General features: G+C 35.9%; 1 protein-coding gene across 1 annotated transcript in view; it reads right to left on the bottom strand.

The window, feature by feature from the left end:
- The window catches only part of KDM7A (lysine (K)-specific demethylase 7A), a 96233-nt gene that overhangs the window by 34683 nt on the left and 42867 nt on the right, over positions 1–18683 (bottom strand). Inside the window, exons 4-8 of the mRNA XM_014937233.1 lie at positions 10543–10633; positions 3990–4107; positions 3039–3199; positions 1015–1156; positions 561–747 (exon numbers count right to left, since the gene is read on the bottom strand). Coding sequence (XP_014792719.1) covers positions 561–747; positions 1015–1156; positions 3039–3199; positions 3990–4107; positions 10543–10633 — 699 coding nt within the window. The remainder of the gene's footprint in view (positions 1–560; positions 748–1014; positions 1157–3038; positions 3200–3989; positions 4108–10542; positions 10634–18683) is intronic.

Below are 18683 nucleotides of genomic sequence, written 5' to 3'. Positions count from 1 at the left end.
CCACTACGGAACATTTGGGCTTCCTAGCCCCAGTGTTCCACAACTGTAATCCACCAAAAGCGTAGTCAATAGTCCACTAGCCAGCTAGTATCTTGTCATGTAAAAGAAGCAAACAACCAACCAAAACTTTTAATTGGAGTATAAAGAATTCTACCTTTTATAAACAATTTATGGGCAAGTGCGCACGTGCCAAATGAGAAACCTACGATGAAACCACTTTGCCTCTTCTATCATGTATGTACACGGTCAAAGTTTGAGAGAAGAATAAAAAGTGGAGTATGTCAGTGACTTTCATTCAATTCATTTTTCATACTAAAACCTCACTATATCACCTACCAGTCTACTAAAATGATCAGTCAACCAATGATAGTCTATAAGTCACCAAAAGCATTCTAAAATAAAAGCATAAAAATGCAACATCAACAATCAATAATTCACTTTCAAGCTCCTTCTCTGGCTTTTTAAGCACAAAATTTCATACAGGTGATGATGCCATGGCAGAAAACTGCACACTGAATAAACTTTGTTTCACACAGTCATAAATCAAGAAGCCTTCATACCCAGAGAACATGGTACCAAACTGACGTTCCTCCAAAATCGATATGAAAATCAGTATAGCTGTCCTGGACACCCATCAAGCAATACTTCTGAACAAAAGGCTTAGGGAAGACAGAATCATCTGGCCAATAATTTTCCACCCATGAAAGCTTTCTGGCAATATCTGGTACTTCCACTAATTCAGACATCCTTTTAAAACAAACAAACAAGAACCATAAATATAATCAAGAGTAAGAACACCTCTTTTTATATGACAGCTTTATATTTTTGTTTCCTACAAAGTTATTACTTATGAATTAGTAAAAATGTTTTATAGGTGCATTACATCACAGTAGCTGTCTGCATAAAATATGCAGCCTCCTATCTTTCCCACTATAGACATTATGTTCCTACACATCCTGTTCAACTTAGTGAAAAATCACTTCCTACTTTCAAGGAATTTTAGTCAATACTCACTTTGTGTCTGAGAATTCCAAGCTGATCACATTCAATACTTTTGGTCGGTCAGGATTTGTGAAATATTTAATATAATTATGAAGCTTCATTTTACTGTCTGCTTGTCTTGCTACATCTATTACATCTATCACTTTGTCACCACCTGTGAAAAACAACATGACTTACTTAAACCTTTCAGAGATAAAAACAGGCAATTTTAAAAAGATTTAACTTGCCTGTGTCAAAACACTTCTGCACAAAAACTCCACTATCATCAGTATTCTCTTGTAACCAAGACACATCAGTATAAACCAACTTTTTATTAGGTCTAACTTTCATTGCTATAATCAGCTAAGGACAGAAGTGGAAACACTCTAAAAATAAATTCTCTTTCCTGTGGTTAACCATAAAGAAAAAGCAGTATAGGATGACTGGAACTGGTTTAAAAACAAGACTGGGTTTGTGGCTGCAACTGCAAAGACTAGCATAGAGAGTTATCAGGGCAGATCTATTCCTCACTCTTCTTATTAATCATCACCACAGCACTTGAACGTTTAACACAAGGACCACTGAGAATTCTTTACAAATAAATAATAAATCCTACTGCTCAGAGCTTTTAACTTTTAGTAAACTGCACTAAACTTGTGCCAGAACTGTAAGTTTTTAACATTAAAAACTATGCAGATATTCTATCACATTCTAGAAGCCCACCCTCCTTATATATATGCATAACTTTTAAGCACACAGTAATTTCATTGAATAATTGTAATGATTGTGATTCATTTCTGAAGACAACAAGGACTGGTTTACACATGTATTTCAAAATGATATATCTGTAGAACTAGACAAGAAATAACCTTTAGCCAAGAGATGGGACTAACAACATTCTAACAGTAACTGCTTTATGACCCATACAAGGGTCAAATTTGACAATTTTGGAATGCTGAAATAGACCTAGATGTACATTATAAACATAATTACTTTAAAATTGCAAGTTAGTATCATCTCAGTTGGAATAGTATTTATTCAGTTTTCTTATTTTCAATTTCAATAACAGAAAGGTAAATCTGTGGATTTCCAATTTTTTTCCCCAAAATCGGAGTACCTGGCACATCAAAATATATGTATGAGAATGAGAAGACCAAGTGTCTCTCTGAATCTGAAGAGGCAGTATTCCAAAAGAAACGATTCAGAAGTAACAAAATGATAATTACACTTCAAAGCAGAACACATTTCTGTCTATAATCACAATAATGGTAACAACATTGCATATACGACGTATTTCCTTTGTTCTGGTGCTATTGTAAAATGCTGATGGATGGAAACTTTCAGCACACATCATTATATTAAGTTATCACAAGAAGACAGACAAGACCATATAACAGACTTCTCAACTGTACTGTATATTACAGGAAATATCACGCTGCGATCAGCTCAGTCTCTCTTTCTCTGTACTGCACACTTACATGACATTGAAACAATTGCAGACTTTTAAGGAGATCTGATAAGAAAGAAAGAAATGGTCCTTGGGAAGCTCTAGTTCCCCTGTCAAAGGAAGCCAAGGTAGGAAATTTTTCAGGAAGAAACATTTAATTCAGAAATGCCAATTTACTAAGCCTAAGCAGTTTTGAAATATCCTAATCAATGGTTAAACTTTTTTGATGATAAGAGTGATTAATTCAATTCTCACAGAGAACAATCTTAAAAGTCATTACACTTTATTGGTTTACAACGTGTAGCAGAAAAAAAATCCCTAGCGTTCCATGTATAACTTGCACCAAAATAAATGTTTGAAAGTTGAAAAGGAAGACTGTACTACTATCACATATCTACCACATATTTAAAAAAAAACAAACCAACAAACAAAGAAAACAACACAAACCCCCAAAAAACATAATGTTAATTTGAATCTCTGTTAGCCTTCCGGTTAGAAGGAATTAAATTTAGAATATATATTTAGCATCCTGGAAGCTCTTATACTCATGAAAATATTTATTTTATTTTACAGACAGGATTATTTATAAGTACTGCAGAGTGACTCTTACCTACATAGCGTTCCACATCTAAAACAGAGAAAGTTGGTGGAGGAAGTCTGAGCCCCAGACCATCTAATTTAGGAACCATAATGGGAACATCAAACCCATGTTTCTCCAAGTATCTTTGTGTCAGCTGGCTTCCATGCATTTTCAAAATTACTTCATCAGCACTGGTGGAAAGAAAAAATGGAATATTAGCAGAAAAGCATCCTTCCAGCATTACTGAAAAAAAAAAAAAAAAAGTCACTGTTTAGGGGAGGACAGATGGAAATGGCTACACTTGAATCCAAAAGAAGTGGACCCAGTACTATTATATTAAGCATTTAACTAAGAGACAAAGAAAATTACCTAAACCAGAACAAAATGCTTACTGTCATGCATATATAACCTATGAACTCATTGTCTTTCTATATGACCGAACAGAGAAATTTAGGAGGATAGGGAAAAGGAATTCTCAAAGATAGCTCATGTTTCTCCACTTTCCTCTAAAGCATGTGAGAACAGATAGACTACCAGCTCATGTGAATGTTCTATGTTATTTAGAATTAAATTGAGGAATATTCCTGGACTAGAGGAATAGACAGACAATATTCTGACAGATCAGATTCTGACAGAATAGAAAAACAAAACACAACCACTCACACTACTGCTCCCATTCCGTCACACGAAACAAACAAGCAAAACCCAAAAAACCTCAACCCCTCCACACCCCTCTATAGTAGTGCTGACAGACAACACATCCCAGTGCAAAACTGAACAGGGGAAGCTACTGCATGAAAAGGTAAAAAAAAGGTAAATCTGAAACAGAGATGGGGCAGGAAAGAATTCTAAAATAGGAGGAAGTCATCCTCAACCTTCATTTCCTGAACCAGAGAACTGTAAGTCACCTCCTCTAAGACACCCTCAGCCAACAACGTTTCTCTATTTTTTTCACTGAAATGCATAAGTAAGCTTCTGTACCTTGGGAAAGAGCGAGCCCGCAGCTGTTTAACGAAGGTCCGTGTTCCAGCCTGCACTGGTTTGGAGCCATCATCCACCTCTGTGTAGTCATGTCTGTGCCAGTTCCTCCTCTTCTTCACTATAAATTTCAGAAGGATTAAACTTTGAATTCGTTAAATCAAATGGCTCAGATTAGCAGTCATCCCATCAGTGAGCCACACGTGCCTCAATCACATTACTATGATTAACAAACCTTATTGGTTATGCAGATGACACTCTACCTATCTGCAACAAACAGAATCTTCAGGACACCTGACAGTAATCCTCTATACTTCTACAGCTCCTATGTGAGAACCTCAGTGCACATTATACACAATTTAACACTGTACCCAGGGCAGCACAAGTAAACAGCAGCAGCTTCAAAGCAGCCCTAAACTAAAAAGTCAGCAAGAAAACTAGTAATAGAACTTTAAATTCCTAAAGCTCAGACATTTTTTTTAACAAACAGAAGAATCTTATCTCTTCAAGATCCACAGACTTCATTTTATGTAGTAACACAGAATTAACAGGACCTAATCCCATTGTGCTATCTCACCATATAAGCATGCACATCTCCAGTCTGATAATATTACTACTATTCACTTCCATACACTGTTCAAGACCAAACCACCTTTCTTTTATTCACTGTTTATGTCTACATAATAGTTCAGGGTGTAAACTGTTTTGGGCAGATGTGATCTTATATTATGCAAGCACAATGCATGTTACACAACATTGTACCCCAAAACAACCAACTTCTGAGTTGGTTGAAACTCTAATGCACCGTTACGACATATTAAAAAAGAGCAAAGGATAAATTAATGTTCTATTACAAATTTGATAATCTGAAACTCAACTGCATTTTTAAAAGTTGTAACAAAAGTGCCAAGGAAAATTAAAAACTAGACATTCACATAAAAACTGTCGTGTTGGTCTCCTCAGGACAAAAGACAGATATACAAAAGAGAAAAACCCCACCTGTTTTCACAGAATCATAGAATGGCTTGGGTTGGAAGGGACCTTTAAAGATCACCTAGTCCAACCTCCCTGCCTATGGCAAGGAGGACACCTTTCACTAGACCTCGTTGCTCAAAGCCCCATCCAACATGACTGTAAACACTTCCAGGGATGGGGCATCCATAACTTCTCAGGGTAACCTGTTACAGTGCCTCACCACCCTCATCGTAAAAAAAAAAATAATAAAAAAAAAATTAATAATAAAAAATAATCTTTCTTGTATCTCTCCTAAACCTACCCTCTTTCACTTTAAAACTGTTATGCCTTGTCCTCTCACTACAGGTCTTTGAAAAATCATCTTCTTTCTTATAAGCCCCCTTCATATATATTGAAAGGCTGTATTTTAGAATATTGTAAGTTGTATGCAGCCTCCCCATTTTAATTTTTTGGCCTTAAGTGAAGCAGAAGACAAAATGACTTATGATATCATGGTGAACTTACTGCCTTTCTTCAAATTTTCATTATTTTGTAACAAATTATTTCATAATGGATACTTAATTAATTCATCAACCACTCATTTTGTATCTTCATTTGTAAAGAACACAAGCTTGGCAAAAAAGCTCTTGATTGTATCATCTATCTATTTGTTAGCAAAATGCAGTTTGGAGCACTTTCTGTCTATACAGATAAACCTGTATCTCTTGTGCTCAAAAATCCAACAGACTGAGAAGCCCTATTACATTCCCAGCAGATGCCTCAGCAAAAAGGACCACCATGTCCTCATCTGGGAAAGAAGCTCCACCAGTGCTGAACTTGCTACCCTTCTTCTGACTTGACAGCTAATCATTTACCACACTAAGAAATACACTAATGTTACAGTAACTTTTAGATTGCATTTCAGTTCGCCATAAAAGAAGCCAAACTGTTCCACAGCATTAGATAGTTGCTACTGGAAGACTGCTCCAAGAATATTTAGTAAGAGCAGATCTATAATTTAACTAATATTAAGCAGAAATTTAGTTACATCTGCTGAGGAAACACAGAAGAGGGAAATCTATTGTTACTTGTCAAAATAAATGGTGTTTTACAGGCATATGCAAAACAGCCTGCGATGCAAATACAACACCCAGCTAAGCAACTGTATTAATACAAAATTGAACTTTATGAAAGAACTCATCCTTAAGTTTAGCAAAGTCATGATGCACCCAAAATCTAAAAAAGTGCCAGCATTACTGAACACAGCTAACAGTAACAGGAAGCTACGTATTTTAGATGAAAAAAAGGGAGTAACTTCTAAAAAGAAAAAAAAATCCTGCTTCTCCAGAATAAAACAGTTGGTTATGTAGGAATAACTGACATCTTATCGTCATTACATGTAAGAGGTAAATCATTCCTATTGATAATATGTTTCCTACAGAAGTGACAAAATGTACCCTTTAGAAGACATTTAAGAGAATAAACTGACATTTATAGCTATTTGCTAACCTGAAAACCAGTGCTGAAGAGCCTGCTTAATGAGCTAACTATCCAAATAACAGTAAAACTTAATAAACCTGGCTTCATTATTTATGAAGTTTTCAAAGCTATTTTCTCAGTCATAGATAATAATACAAGAAATTAGTGGCTGATACTAATTTGCAATAGAGTAGTTTCTCATAAATTGACTCATTATAACAACTCATTAAAATTGTAAAATGATACAGCTGCTTAAGAAATTTTATAGCACAAGACCAGCTTTTAAAAATTTGTTTTTCCAACACTTAAAAACTAGAAATTAAAGTAATTCCTTTGCTTTACTTCATACTTGGCAATGTGCATCATCATTCTATAAGTAAGAGAACACTGAATAACAAAAAACAGTAATGAAAACTTTTTCCGCTTACGTATCCCTCAATACTAGAGCTTTTATAACCCCTTAAGACATGACAATAACAGTTGCAAGAAAAATAATTTAACTGAATGGATCCTCATGCTCAAATTAAAACAAAAAAATGAAACTACCTAAGTTGAAATGCACATATAACACCTCCCTCTCCCAATCACTCCAAACTAGTGGAAGCAACTAGTGTTCACCCTTGGTGTTCCTGAAAATTAAGGCACAACCCACTGTCACAACACTAAAAATACACACACTAAAAATACACTAGACTGGAGGGATTGAGAAACGGAAAGGAGTGTGCTGGAAGTTTTCATGAAAACTAAGCAGAAAGTTATTTTTAAATTATGTTCCTTATACAAACAAAACAATGGGCCAATAACTGTACCTACTTGAGGCAAACACTATTTCCTGCCCCTCACAATACTAGTCTGTTTGCCTCAGAGGTCAGATGCTAGACTTCAAATGGGGACCATCAAGAGGTGTACAGCTAGACAATGAGGCGTTAAGTCTTGGAAGTGGTCCCATAGGTGATTCCCATTTCTTTTGGAAAATTGCAAGAGAAATGTTAGCATAGGAAGACTGAAAAGATTTTGAGGAACATACAATAAATCACAGAATACCACTTCTAAGGCTTGGTATATCATCTCATATTGTCAACTCAGATCAAACACCAGCATCACTACCACAGTCAAAAAAAAAAAAAAAAAAAAAAACACCACCCCACAAAATAGGTAGTAGGGTATTTACAGAATTTGATAAGGTAAAACCAGTTAACATTTACTGTACCTCATGCTCTCTTAAAGCTCTGGATTCTAGAGTCTGGTGACAGATCTGACTCCCAGAATTCATGCAAAACAGCACTTTTAGACTTAAGGATCACTGAGACAACTTTGAAAGTTATAAAATAATATGAATACTCTAAACCAAAATAAGCTAAGAAAATTCCATAGGCTGTTAGTATTTTTTAAAATTGCCCCTTTTAAAATTATGTAGGATTTTAGAATTATTTAGCACTTTACACGTCTAGCTCTTGTAAAATTGTTACTCTTCCAAATTAAGAAGAGGATTTATTTTTGTTTAAAATACAAGAAGAGGTTGATTGGTTGATTTGATCTTTACATCTACTACGGAGTAGCTTTCTTCTCATTATTGAAACTTTCGTAGGACACTGTCCTCGTTCCAGGAGGGATGGGGTTAATTTTCAGAAGAAGCTGGGACAGGACACAGCCAGGATGGTTGACCCAAACTAGCCAAAGGGGTATTCAGTACCATGCTCAGGATATAGCTGGGGAAGTTGGCCAAGGAGTGGGGAAGGCAGGAATCTGTTTCATGAGTGGGCTGGGCTTTCCCGGTTCCAGCTGGTGAGCGGTTGTATGCTAATCGTGTTTTGTACATTCCCTTTTAAGTATTATTGTTGTTTTCCCCTTTCCTTTGCTGTTCTGTTAAACTGCTTTTATCTCAACCCACAAGTTTTGCCTTTTTCTTCGGATTCTCTCCCCATCCCGCTGCAGAGTGGTGGGGGGAATAAGCAAGCGAACGGCCGCCTGGCTCTTTGTTGTTGGCTGGGTCTAAAACCACAACACATACTGAAAGTAACCACCCATTTGGTAGTATGAAGTACATGCTTCTTGTATATTTTTAGTAAATTTTCCGCACTACATGATTTGATCACATGGGATTATATACAAAAGTGCCTGCTGAAATCACAGATATACTTGCCCTCTTAAATCCAACAGCTGAATTTTTGTCTCTTTCAAAATTCCCTTAGACAAAGGGCTGTTAGAATATGAAGCTGTAAATAAAAATGTCTTTTTTCCTTATGTACATAATTTCATATGATTGGAGCATTCTGGAGCATTGTAAGTTGTGAGGCACTATCAGTCTTTCTAAACACTAAAGTAAGTAGAGCCCCAACCACAAACCATCATAGATTTGATTCTGACAGCTTAGCACAGGACAATTAATAAAACTGCAGGTGAAGACATATTTCAACATATCACCTCAGCTTGCATCGGTAAGTGATGTGCCTGAAGCTTCTACTAAATCTAGCTGATCTACTTACTTGAGGCAATATGAAGTAATAAGGATAATTTTTACCACAGATTCTTGTCTTTTTGAAAAGACTTCTAACACAAAAATCACTGTTATCTCACTGTCAAATTGCTGCAGGTGAGACAGAGCTCACATTAGAACTAGCAGCTGCCTCTGCATTATACAAAAGGTTATTCACAGGCATCACAGTGAAGCATACTAGTCTTCATAAATGAAGAAGAGAAAAGAAGTTTCCAATTTACCAGCTTATTATTTTGAAAGTCTGATAATGATCCCACTTCTACTCCTCCTAGTCCCTCTCACATAAAAAAAACAGGCAGAAAGTTGGGGAAATAAATGGCTGTTATTTATATTCTGATTTACAGGAGTGACACGCAGATTTTTAACTGAAAATGACAACTGGAATACTAAAAACTACGAGCATGTAAAACAACATTTATCTTACCTTTTAGCCCCTAACCTAGAAGTAGCTAACCCTGAACTCAAATACTATACAAGATACATATCACACAACATACATTAATTAGATCCGTAAGTGATGCTTTACCACTACCAGTGAGAGTGGAGTGGTTTTAAACTTATTTGTAAATGGTAAAGTAAATTCAGCTTTTAAAAAAAAATCTAGATCTTAAGTCACTGCTGACTATAAATCACTAGGTGGTTGTCAAGTAAAAGAAAAGGAAAAAAAAAAAAAAACAACAACAAAAAAAAACCACCCAAAAAACCACAACATTAGAAAACACAGATGACCATGACTTAATGCTTGGAGGTTAAAGACATACAGTGCATACAAACATTTTTCAGGTCTGAACACAGAAACTTAATTCACTGTTGGAAAAGTGAAAATTCATTTTTACATAGTTTCCTTTAGGGAACAGAAACCAAAAATCTAGGGAAAAAAGTCTGGACAAAGCAGTATCCTTTCAGTAGTTAACAGAAAGATAAAACTTGCTTTCTTCAGAATTGCTATGCTATCATCTTTTCGCTGCAGACCTCTACAGCACTTTTACCTACTGAAAGGAAGACCGAAGAAGAGCTGTCTCTGGCTGCTCTGTTTCACAGTCTCTACAGGCAACTCATAAAAACACAGGAGGAACTTGGTGGAAACTTGTTTATAAATCAGAAACCTGAAATTCGGAGCTGTGTAACTCTCAAGGACATAAATGGAAAAAAAAACCCCAACAAAACAACAAAACCCACAGGAAGTTCATATTCCAGATTTCACTGGACTCTTGTGGCATATCTACAATAATCAAGAAAGGTATGACAGCTAACTCCTACGTTTTCTCAAAGTTTCCTTCATAGGCAAACATAGGAAACTTAAACCAGCTTTCGGATTTTTTAAAATTCCCTGATTTTCATTCTCTCACTCTCTGTTAAATCCAGATTGTTTCTTCTGTGCACTTTGATTTCTCTTATCTATAGCAGTAGTTTTTATTTTATCTGCATCTCCAGGTCACGGAACCTTTCTGGATGGCTTGTTTTGTTTTGTGGGGTTTTTATCAGCTCAGAGCTAATCATGTAGAACCAGTACCTTCTAAATAATCAAATTCATCTTGAATGTTCTTCTGAACAGTCTTTTTCAATTGTACATGGAGAGAAAACAGACTGAAAGTGTAAAGTAAAATTTAAATAACCCATACTTACTTAGAGAAGGTCCATGCAGAATTGCACAGTTGGGACAATGGTATAGATCAATGTCAACAGCATGGTGCTCCTCTACCCCAACGCAGCTGGAATAATATTTTTAAAATGTTAATGAGAATACATGCACAATTTATTTTTTAAGCTAAAAATAATTAAATCTTAAGTCTTTACCAGAACATGCTTAGTCTACAAAATTGTAATGAGATACAAAATTATCTCAATTACTGGGTCAACACATAAATTTTGAGTAAAAATTCATTTATCACTGAAAAAAAAAATTAAAAAAAACAACTCATAAAAAGAAAGTAAGAATCAATTTTATTTAAAAATGAATCCACTATATATACCACTACCCCTCATCCCCAAAAAAAGCTTTGATCCTAATTACAGGAAACAGTTTATGCAAAATCGTTCCAGCAACTTCCTTTATAAAAGTTATGATTTAAAAAAAAAAAAAAAATCTGAAGTCCATGTACTGTCAATTTAGAGAAGACATCATGGATTTTTTCTTGGTTTTTATTTTTCTATTTTTTCTTTCTGCAAAAAGCACGTAACTGACTCCTACCCCCGAAGACAAATCAATTACAAATACTTTCATACTTTTCCTGAAATCTTTACACTACTAGTACTAGCTATGCAAGTTACACAAGTAACCACACAAATCACTTTGTAGAAGTATTTTTGTTTTAAAATAGCAACAAGTATTTCTAAGAGCACTGGAGAGATACAACGTCTTCTCAGTCCCCATTTTTTCCCATATAAAACAGTCGAAGCGGGATTAAAGTTGAAGATCTTTAAAATAGTCATGACAAAAACAAGTACACTGCTGCATATCTAAATAACACAATTCTAAAGCCAAAATGAAGTTAATTTTCTTAGAAGTTGAAACACTAGAGGTCAATTGGAGAAGATGTGCTTTTGCACAAAGTTCTCAAGGAAAAAAAAGGTAATGCCTACTTGCTGGTAGAATTCAACACTGAACATTTACACCAAAATTAGGTATTTATATTCAATGCATTGTAGTAACAGGAGAACTTGAACACTATTCAGGTAACCTGTTTTGTATCAAGAGTGTAATGACAGCTTAAACACCAAAACTTTGAAATGACCCAGACAAGAAGTCTTTTCCCTAGCAGCCTCATGCCAAAACTGCTGATATTCTCCAATAAGTGTCAGTACATGCTGCCAGAACAATAAACTAAACAGTCTAGTGTTCAAAGCACACCAAGAAGCAAATAAAATCTGAAACTGAAGAGTATCTCCCATGTAACTATCAAGAAGTACACTGCTCTGAATTCTCTGTAAACGGATTCAGCTAGTTTGCCATTCACTACATACTACACAAAATTTAAAAATTATATAGCCTTTTCATTTACATACTATTTTAAAATGTAAATACAAAACTCAGCTGCCACAGTTCATCACAATTCTTGCAATATTTAGTATCTGTTTTAAGACCACAACTACAGGAATTGTTACTACATGGAAAGTCAGCTGACATTAAAAAGGATGGCAGAAGCAGTCTTTAAAAATGCATGTCCCTTTTCCTTCTATTTGTGTTCTCTCTCTTTTTATAGAATAGATGAGTGACTCATAATCCTATGTATTATGAGAAAACTTTTAAAAAATATACATTCTAAAATCCCCAAATGAGAAGACTGGTATTATACATTCTTAGGAATCCCATTATAGAACCACAGAATGGAAGGAACCTTGAAGATCTAGTTCCAAACCCCCTGCCATGGTCAGGGACATCACCCTAGACCAGGTTGCTCAAAGCTCCATCCAACCTGGCCTTGAACACTTCCAGGGATGGGGCATCCACAACTTCACTGGGCAACCTGTTCCAGTGTCTCAGAGAAAAGAATTTCTTCCTAATATCTAATCTAAATCTCTTTCAATTTAAAGCCATTACCCCTTGTCCTACCACAACACTCCCTGATAAAGAGTTCCTCTCCACCTTTTCTGTAGGCCACCTTTAGGGACTGGAAGGCTGCTACAAATTCTCCCTGGAATGTTCTCCACGCTGAATAACCCCACCTCTCTCAGCCTGTCTTCACAGGAGAGGTGCTCCAGACTTCTTATCATCTTTGTGGCCCCCCTCTGGACTTGCTCCAACAGGTCCCTGTCTTTCTTATGCTGGGGGCCCAAGCCGTATGCAGTACTCCAAGTGCAGTCTCATGAGAGCACAAAGTAGAGGGGTAGAATCACCTCTCTCGAGCTACTGGCCATACTTCTTGATGCAGCCCAGGATGCGGTTAGCTAAATTTCTGATTTTTGAACAGCTAAAGATGCTTATGTTAGAACGTATCTTGATCAAGCTTGCACAATTAGTCAGTGAAACATAGTGCCCCACGGGAAAACTTCACTTACTCCCTTCATTTTTTCCTGGTATTTGATATATTCATCATCACTCCAATCAGATTATCTTGCTGACTACCAATAAAACCTTTGCATCAAAGTATAGTAAAAATATCTCCAAGCTTTGACAGCTGTCTGGCATGTTGTGTTTAAGAATGTTAATTTTATTGTCTTTTGTAGAATGTTACAGATAACAGAATTTCTGCCTTATTTTCAGGCTAAGTATTAAACACTTTCTCTGACCTGATTAATTCCATAACCTTTCTTGAAGGCACATGGAGCTTTGTGTACAGAAACAGCAGGCGACACTGGAATGATATTAGTGTAGCTGAAACAGCCATTCAATAAAGAATGCAAATATTTTTGTTCTTTATGCTCTAAACTCAGAACTAACTGGGAAGGCAAAACACTAACTGGGAGATACTGGAAGTTAATCTATTAGCAGGTACCTGACTGATGCAAAGAGCAAATGAGGTGCCAGCACCTGTAAGAACAAGTATTGCCAAGGATGCCACAGAGCACATCAATCACATACGGCACCATTACAAGTCACTTTCCGGAGTCCCTTTCTTCAACACACACAGGTGAATCTGACATTAATCATTCTGGCTACTAGCGAGCAATCAATTACTGTGGTAAGTGCAACTTCAGACCTCAAGCATCAAAGCAAGGTCACCAAGAGGTAACAGAGAGCCTGGAAAGCATTAACATACTCAACCACAGTAACACTCCCAATCCACTGATGTTTTCCTGAATGAAATACCATTATTATCCTTCACCTCGCCATCCATTTGGGTTGAAATGTTTTTAGTATATATTACCTAGTTGCTCACCTCCTGCAGGGAGGCTGTAGACTAATCCTCAGATATGGTGAAAAGTTTACAGTATTACAAAATAAAATACAGTAATATTTAAAGAAACAACTGTAGAAGATATGCAAAAACACATCTCTAATTCTGTTCATGAAGGTAGAAGGCCTGAATGAATGAATTTTATTTGAAGCAGTAACAAAGTAGAAAAAAATAGTTAAAAATAAGACTCTGTGATACCAGTCTCTGAATGATCAGACTTTCATAACTTCCCCAAGGTGTCTAGTATCAATTCAAGGTCAGCAAGAGGCAGTAGAAGAATTGGGGAAGTGCTAAGCTTTCTCACATACAAAAACACATCCACCTCTGGCAACTGAAGAAACCTCTTGTTATTCGAAGTCCAAGGAACCAACCCTGCAGACTTAAGCCTCAGTAGAAGGTGAATGTTTTTGATTTAGTCTCAACTTTCTATGTGATTATTACATTTGTAGCTACATAAAAAGAGCAAGTATAAATAAAAAACAATCAGAAGGGGACTATCTAACATATCTGATAGATATCAATGGACCTCTGCTTTTCTGCAAAGGGAAAATAAGGCTTCTTTCACAGGGGAAACAAAAATCCATCAGAGTTTGTTCTCTACTGCGGTATTGTTTTCACTGAGACCAGGATGTTGTGTGGGACAGTGTCAAATGCTTTGCACAAGGCCAGGTAGATGATGTCAGTTGTGCTTCCCTTATCTATCATCATAACTGTTATTAGTTTAGAATTTAAGAGACAAGTACAGATAATTCGGTATGACAGATTCAACAACTACTTCACAATTATGCTGGAATGCCTTATACAAGGAGTTTGCAAAAGTCCAAAACATTTAAAGGAAGCATCTTCCCTGAAGACTGCATGGTTGTACAAAGTAAGCCACCCAAAGCACCTGGCACCTCTTCTCTCCTACAGCAACATGACTTTGTAAACAAGTATTGGATCCACATCAGTCACCACACAAGGCTGTTGAACCCTCCAAATCTAATATTCACTTATTCTCAATTCAGTCTTGCTTTTCCCTACTTCTGATACTATGGAGCACGACCATGCCATTTCAGAGATTGCTTAACTGCCTGTGTTGGTCTGGTTTAAGAAAAAAATTCAAAGCATTCTTGATTCAAGGCCTTATCTTCATTGTTCCTAAAGGGATATGACTCCTTGAAAACCTGCTTTATCATATTAAAACAAGTAGTGTATGTAATCCACCATTATATAAAATTCTAAATACAAAAGGGAATGATTACACACACAGACCACTACAGAAATTAACAGTTGTCAAGATTACTGAGTAAAGTTTGGATGCCCACTTCTCCAATTTAATTAATCACAACTGAAAAGACTAATAGGTCAGATTATCAACTGTTGGCAAGGTATTCCTACTAGGAAATTTCTGAGATTTCCTGTATACAAGGCATATTGAAAATATCAATCTTGAAAATTGAAAGATGCAAGTAATTCTTGATGATCTAATCAAAGGACTGCAGAAAACAGATGGATCTTCCTCAACATGAAGAAAATGAATTAACTTGTCAAGAAGCTGGGTTGTACAGAGGACACCATCCTCTTGAATTCTGCCTTCTGTTCCTTTCCAACATCATTTCAATTTTATAAGCGCCTTTTTCTCCCTCTTTCAATAGCACACAGAACACAACCTAATGGACTCTTCTGTCTAGATGCAACTGTACTTCTTGTGAAGCTTCCCTCAGTAGCCTCCACTTCACTCAACACCAGCACAACACTTTGTACCTATAAACTCCACCGAACAGATGGGGAAATGCGACAAGCCATCACGGGAACATCTACTATTTCTTCAAAAGCTATTGTTAGGTAGATATTGTTTCACAATTATATATTGACTTACAGCTCAAAATTGAGCCAAAGGGTTTTTTTAAGTCTTGGGACACACAAAGTTCAGATCTAAATACCTCTTGGTTTTCCAGTTTGACTTTTTTGCTGTCATTGTGCAGAAAAAAACAGAGGTTCAAGATTCTTACTAGCATGTTTAATTAGGCACAATGCCTTGCATCTATGCCAAGCTATAAAATTACATTTTCCAATATCCCCCTGTATTCTCCCTGAATAAACACTATAGGTAATGTTCTTTGTTATTTCTGAACAAGAACTCTGCACATCTTCTTTTTAAAGTCCATCATTGCACCAGCACCCACAACCTTTCCTTGCTATGTCTCAGAGAGCACTGCAGGCTTTATCCAGTAAAACAAGAAAAAAAGCACGTGTCTTCACATCCAGTAGGAAAAAATCAACAAAGTTCCTGGAACAGTGGAAAAATACTAGGGGTATTAGAGCATCTTCCCTGTTACTAGGATTACAGGGCTATAGACAATTACTAGGGATATAGGAATGTTTCCTATTATGTTGACAAAGCAGATCCCCAAAATCCTTTTTCAATTTCCAGTTATCCACAGAACAGCTGAGAAGATGCACAGACAGTAAGTCCCTATTGTGTCTTAACAGGGATGAGTAAAGAAATAAGTCAATTCTAGAGGTAGCAAAGATTCAACAGTAACAGGACAGCCTTAATTTTTCAAAACCTGAAGTCTCTACTGCAGGGTACAGTTTCACATAACATTAAACTGAGTGTAGCTGTTGCTGCTGAAGAGAGGTCCCACCCTCCTTCCTCCAACTGTCTGACCATGGACTTCCATTGTTTCTCTCACCAGACCTAAACCATCAGGCTGCCACATGACAAGTCAGTTCAACAAACTGATGCAAAAGAAAAAAAAAGAAAATCAACCACCACCCAACTCATTTTTTTAGATAAGTTTTTGAAGCCCTAACAATAAGATTCCTATAAATGAAAAATAAATAAAATGGTACATGTTACAGTTATATGTAGTTATTTACCAACTATGTAACTTTATGTTATTTTCAACACATGATATTTGGAAATATTCTGTTATTTCATCTCTACAGTATTTTGTCTTCCTAAAAGTAATTACTAAACAATAGGAAAGAGATGTCTGTTAGCAATCTTATGCTGACAATATACACGTATAAGAAAGAGACTGACACTTGCCTTTTTAGTACTGTCTTATCACTGAATTTCAAATCATCATGGATGAGAGGTATTTCTATTAATATACTGAGCAAATAACTCTGTAAGTAGTAGGCAAGTATTACAGCAAACTCTTCCATTTACCTGTAACAAGGTCTGCAGTTGCTACTTTCAGTCTTAGTCTGTTTGAGCACAATAAAGCCCAAAATACTAATGCATTTATTGTCAAAATTAATTAGCAAGCTTGCAATCTAAGCAAAGAACAGCTTCTCCTACTCCATCCCAAGGATGCAAAGAAAAGTACGGGGTAGGAAGTCAATTTGGCAATTTTTAAGGAATTCTAATTAGTCATTTAATTCAAGACTATTCTTTCCAAGTGGGAAAAGGACGCCAAGTAGGCAATACTTACAGGTTAAAACAATGGAAGTACTACAGATGTCACTGCCACAACCAAATAGCCACATCTGCCACTCATTCAGAGTAAAATACTTAATTAGGAATAGAAAGACAAAGTCATAGTGTGACAATACTGTTGACAGACAACATACCATCCCATAGCACAAAACCAGCTAAAAAACGATGTTTATTTGAAGGAGATCCTAAAACTTAAAATAAATGTAGTGAGCTTTAAAAACCTGAACCTCAAGTGCCAGCTAGATTCCTCCTCTTTCTCCCCCACCTCCCCCTTCAAAAATGCATGCAGTTACACCAAAGGAACAGAACCAACTCAAAACCACAAAGTAACATGGGAAAGTGAAAGGAACCACCTGCTATCTCATAGTCTTACCATGATAAGCATGGTAACAATTTTGGAATCACAATACTAGCAATTTTATGCTTACAATAATTTACTTTGGCAATTAAATAATTTTAAAGAAGAGAAAAACTTCTATACACTAGATATAGAACCATACTGCCTTAAAATAAATTGCAGAAATAAATACCCAACATAAAAATATTTGAGCTTTTGTTTTTTGCCATACTCACTTTCCAAAACAAAATGTCTTTTAAAAACAAATTACTGGTATAAATACAACTTCAATAGCATGCATAAATATACCTTTTAAAAACAATTTTTTAAAAAAATCAAATTTAAAAATAGAATAACAGTTATCTGTAGCAATTACTTGCCTCTCTGAGCTATCAATTTTCTCCAGAAAAAAAATAAAAATTGTTTAGATTTGCATTGATTTTGTGCACGTTGGCCTAACAGCATATATAGTTTTAGTACATATTCACTCACACACGTTCCACCAACCAAGTTCTTAAGAACAGAAAAAGGATGAGGCCAACTCCCAAAATACTTCAAAAATACACTAACTTATTCAATATTGCATGATCCTACAACACCCATAAGAATCCCAAGAACAGCAATGCTGCATGACATAATACACATAAAACTCTGACCTTTGATTGCTCAGTCTACTTTAGACTAACCATCATGTTGCACACTAAAAATGTAAATGTTCATTTCATAGCTTTAGACTCCCTCTAATCTGTTTGAAGAACGCTATTGCTTCTAAATTATGTAAGATTTCTCTGAAACAAAGTACTGCAGTAATACAAACATGTAGACATGTATATCATCCAACAGGCCTTCCAAAAGCCCAGACTTCCTAGACCTCCAGAAATAAAATTTAAAGTTTGATAGTTATACTAGTGCAGTCATTGCAGAATACACTTTTGATGGCAATATTCATGCACATTCTTCCATTGAGAAAGAAAATCAGTACACATAATTTCTCTCTCAAGTAATGGTGCTTTTCACTCCCTCAAAGCAGAGAGACTAAAATAGATGAGTACGTGACATCTTGTCAAAGAAAGCTCAACTCCACAGAATGGATTCTGGAAAGTTGAAACCTAATGGGAAAATTATGATCAATGGAATAAAAGTATCAAGTTACATAATGATA

This window comes from Calidris pugnax, unplaced genomic scaffold (genome assembly GCF_001431845.1).
Source record: "Calidris pugnax isolate Ruff unplaced genomic scaffold, ASM143184v1 scaffold1, whole genome shotgun sequence".
Taxonomy (NCBI): Eukaryota; Metazoa; Chordata; class Aves; order Charadriiformes; family Scolopacidae; genus Calidris; species Calidris pugnax.
This window is presented reverse-complemented; position numbering and strand designations above follow the sequence as displayed.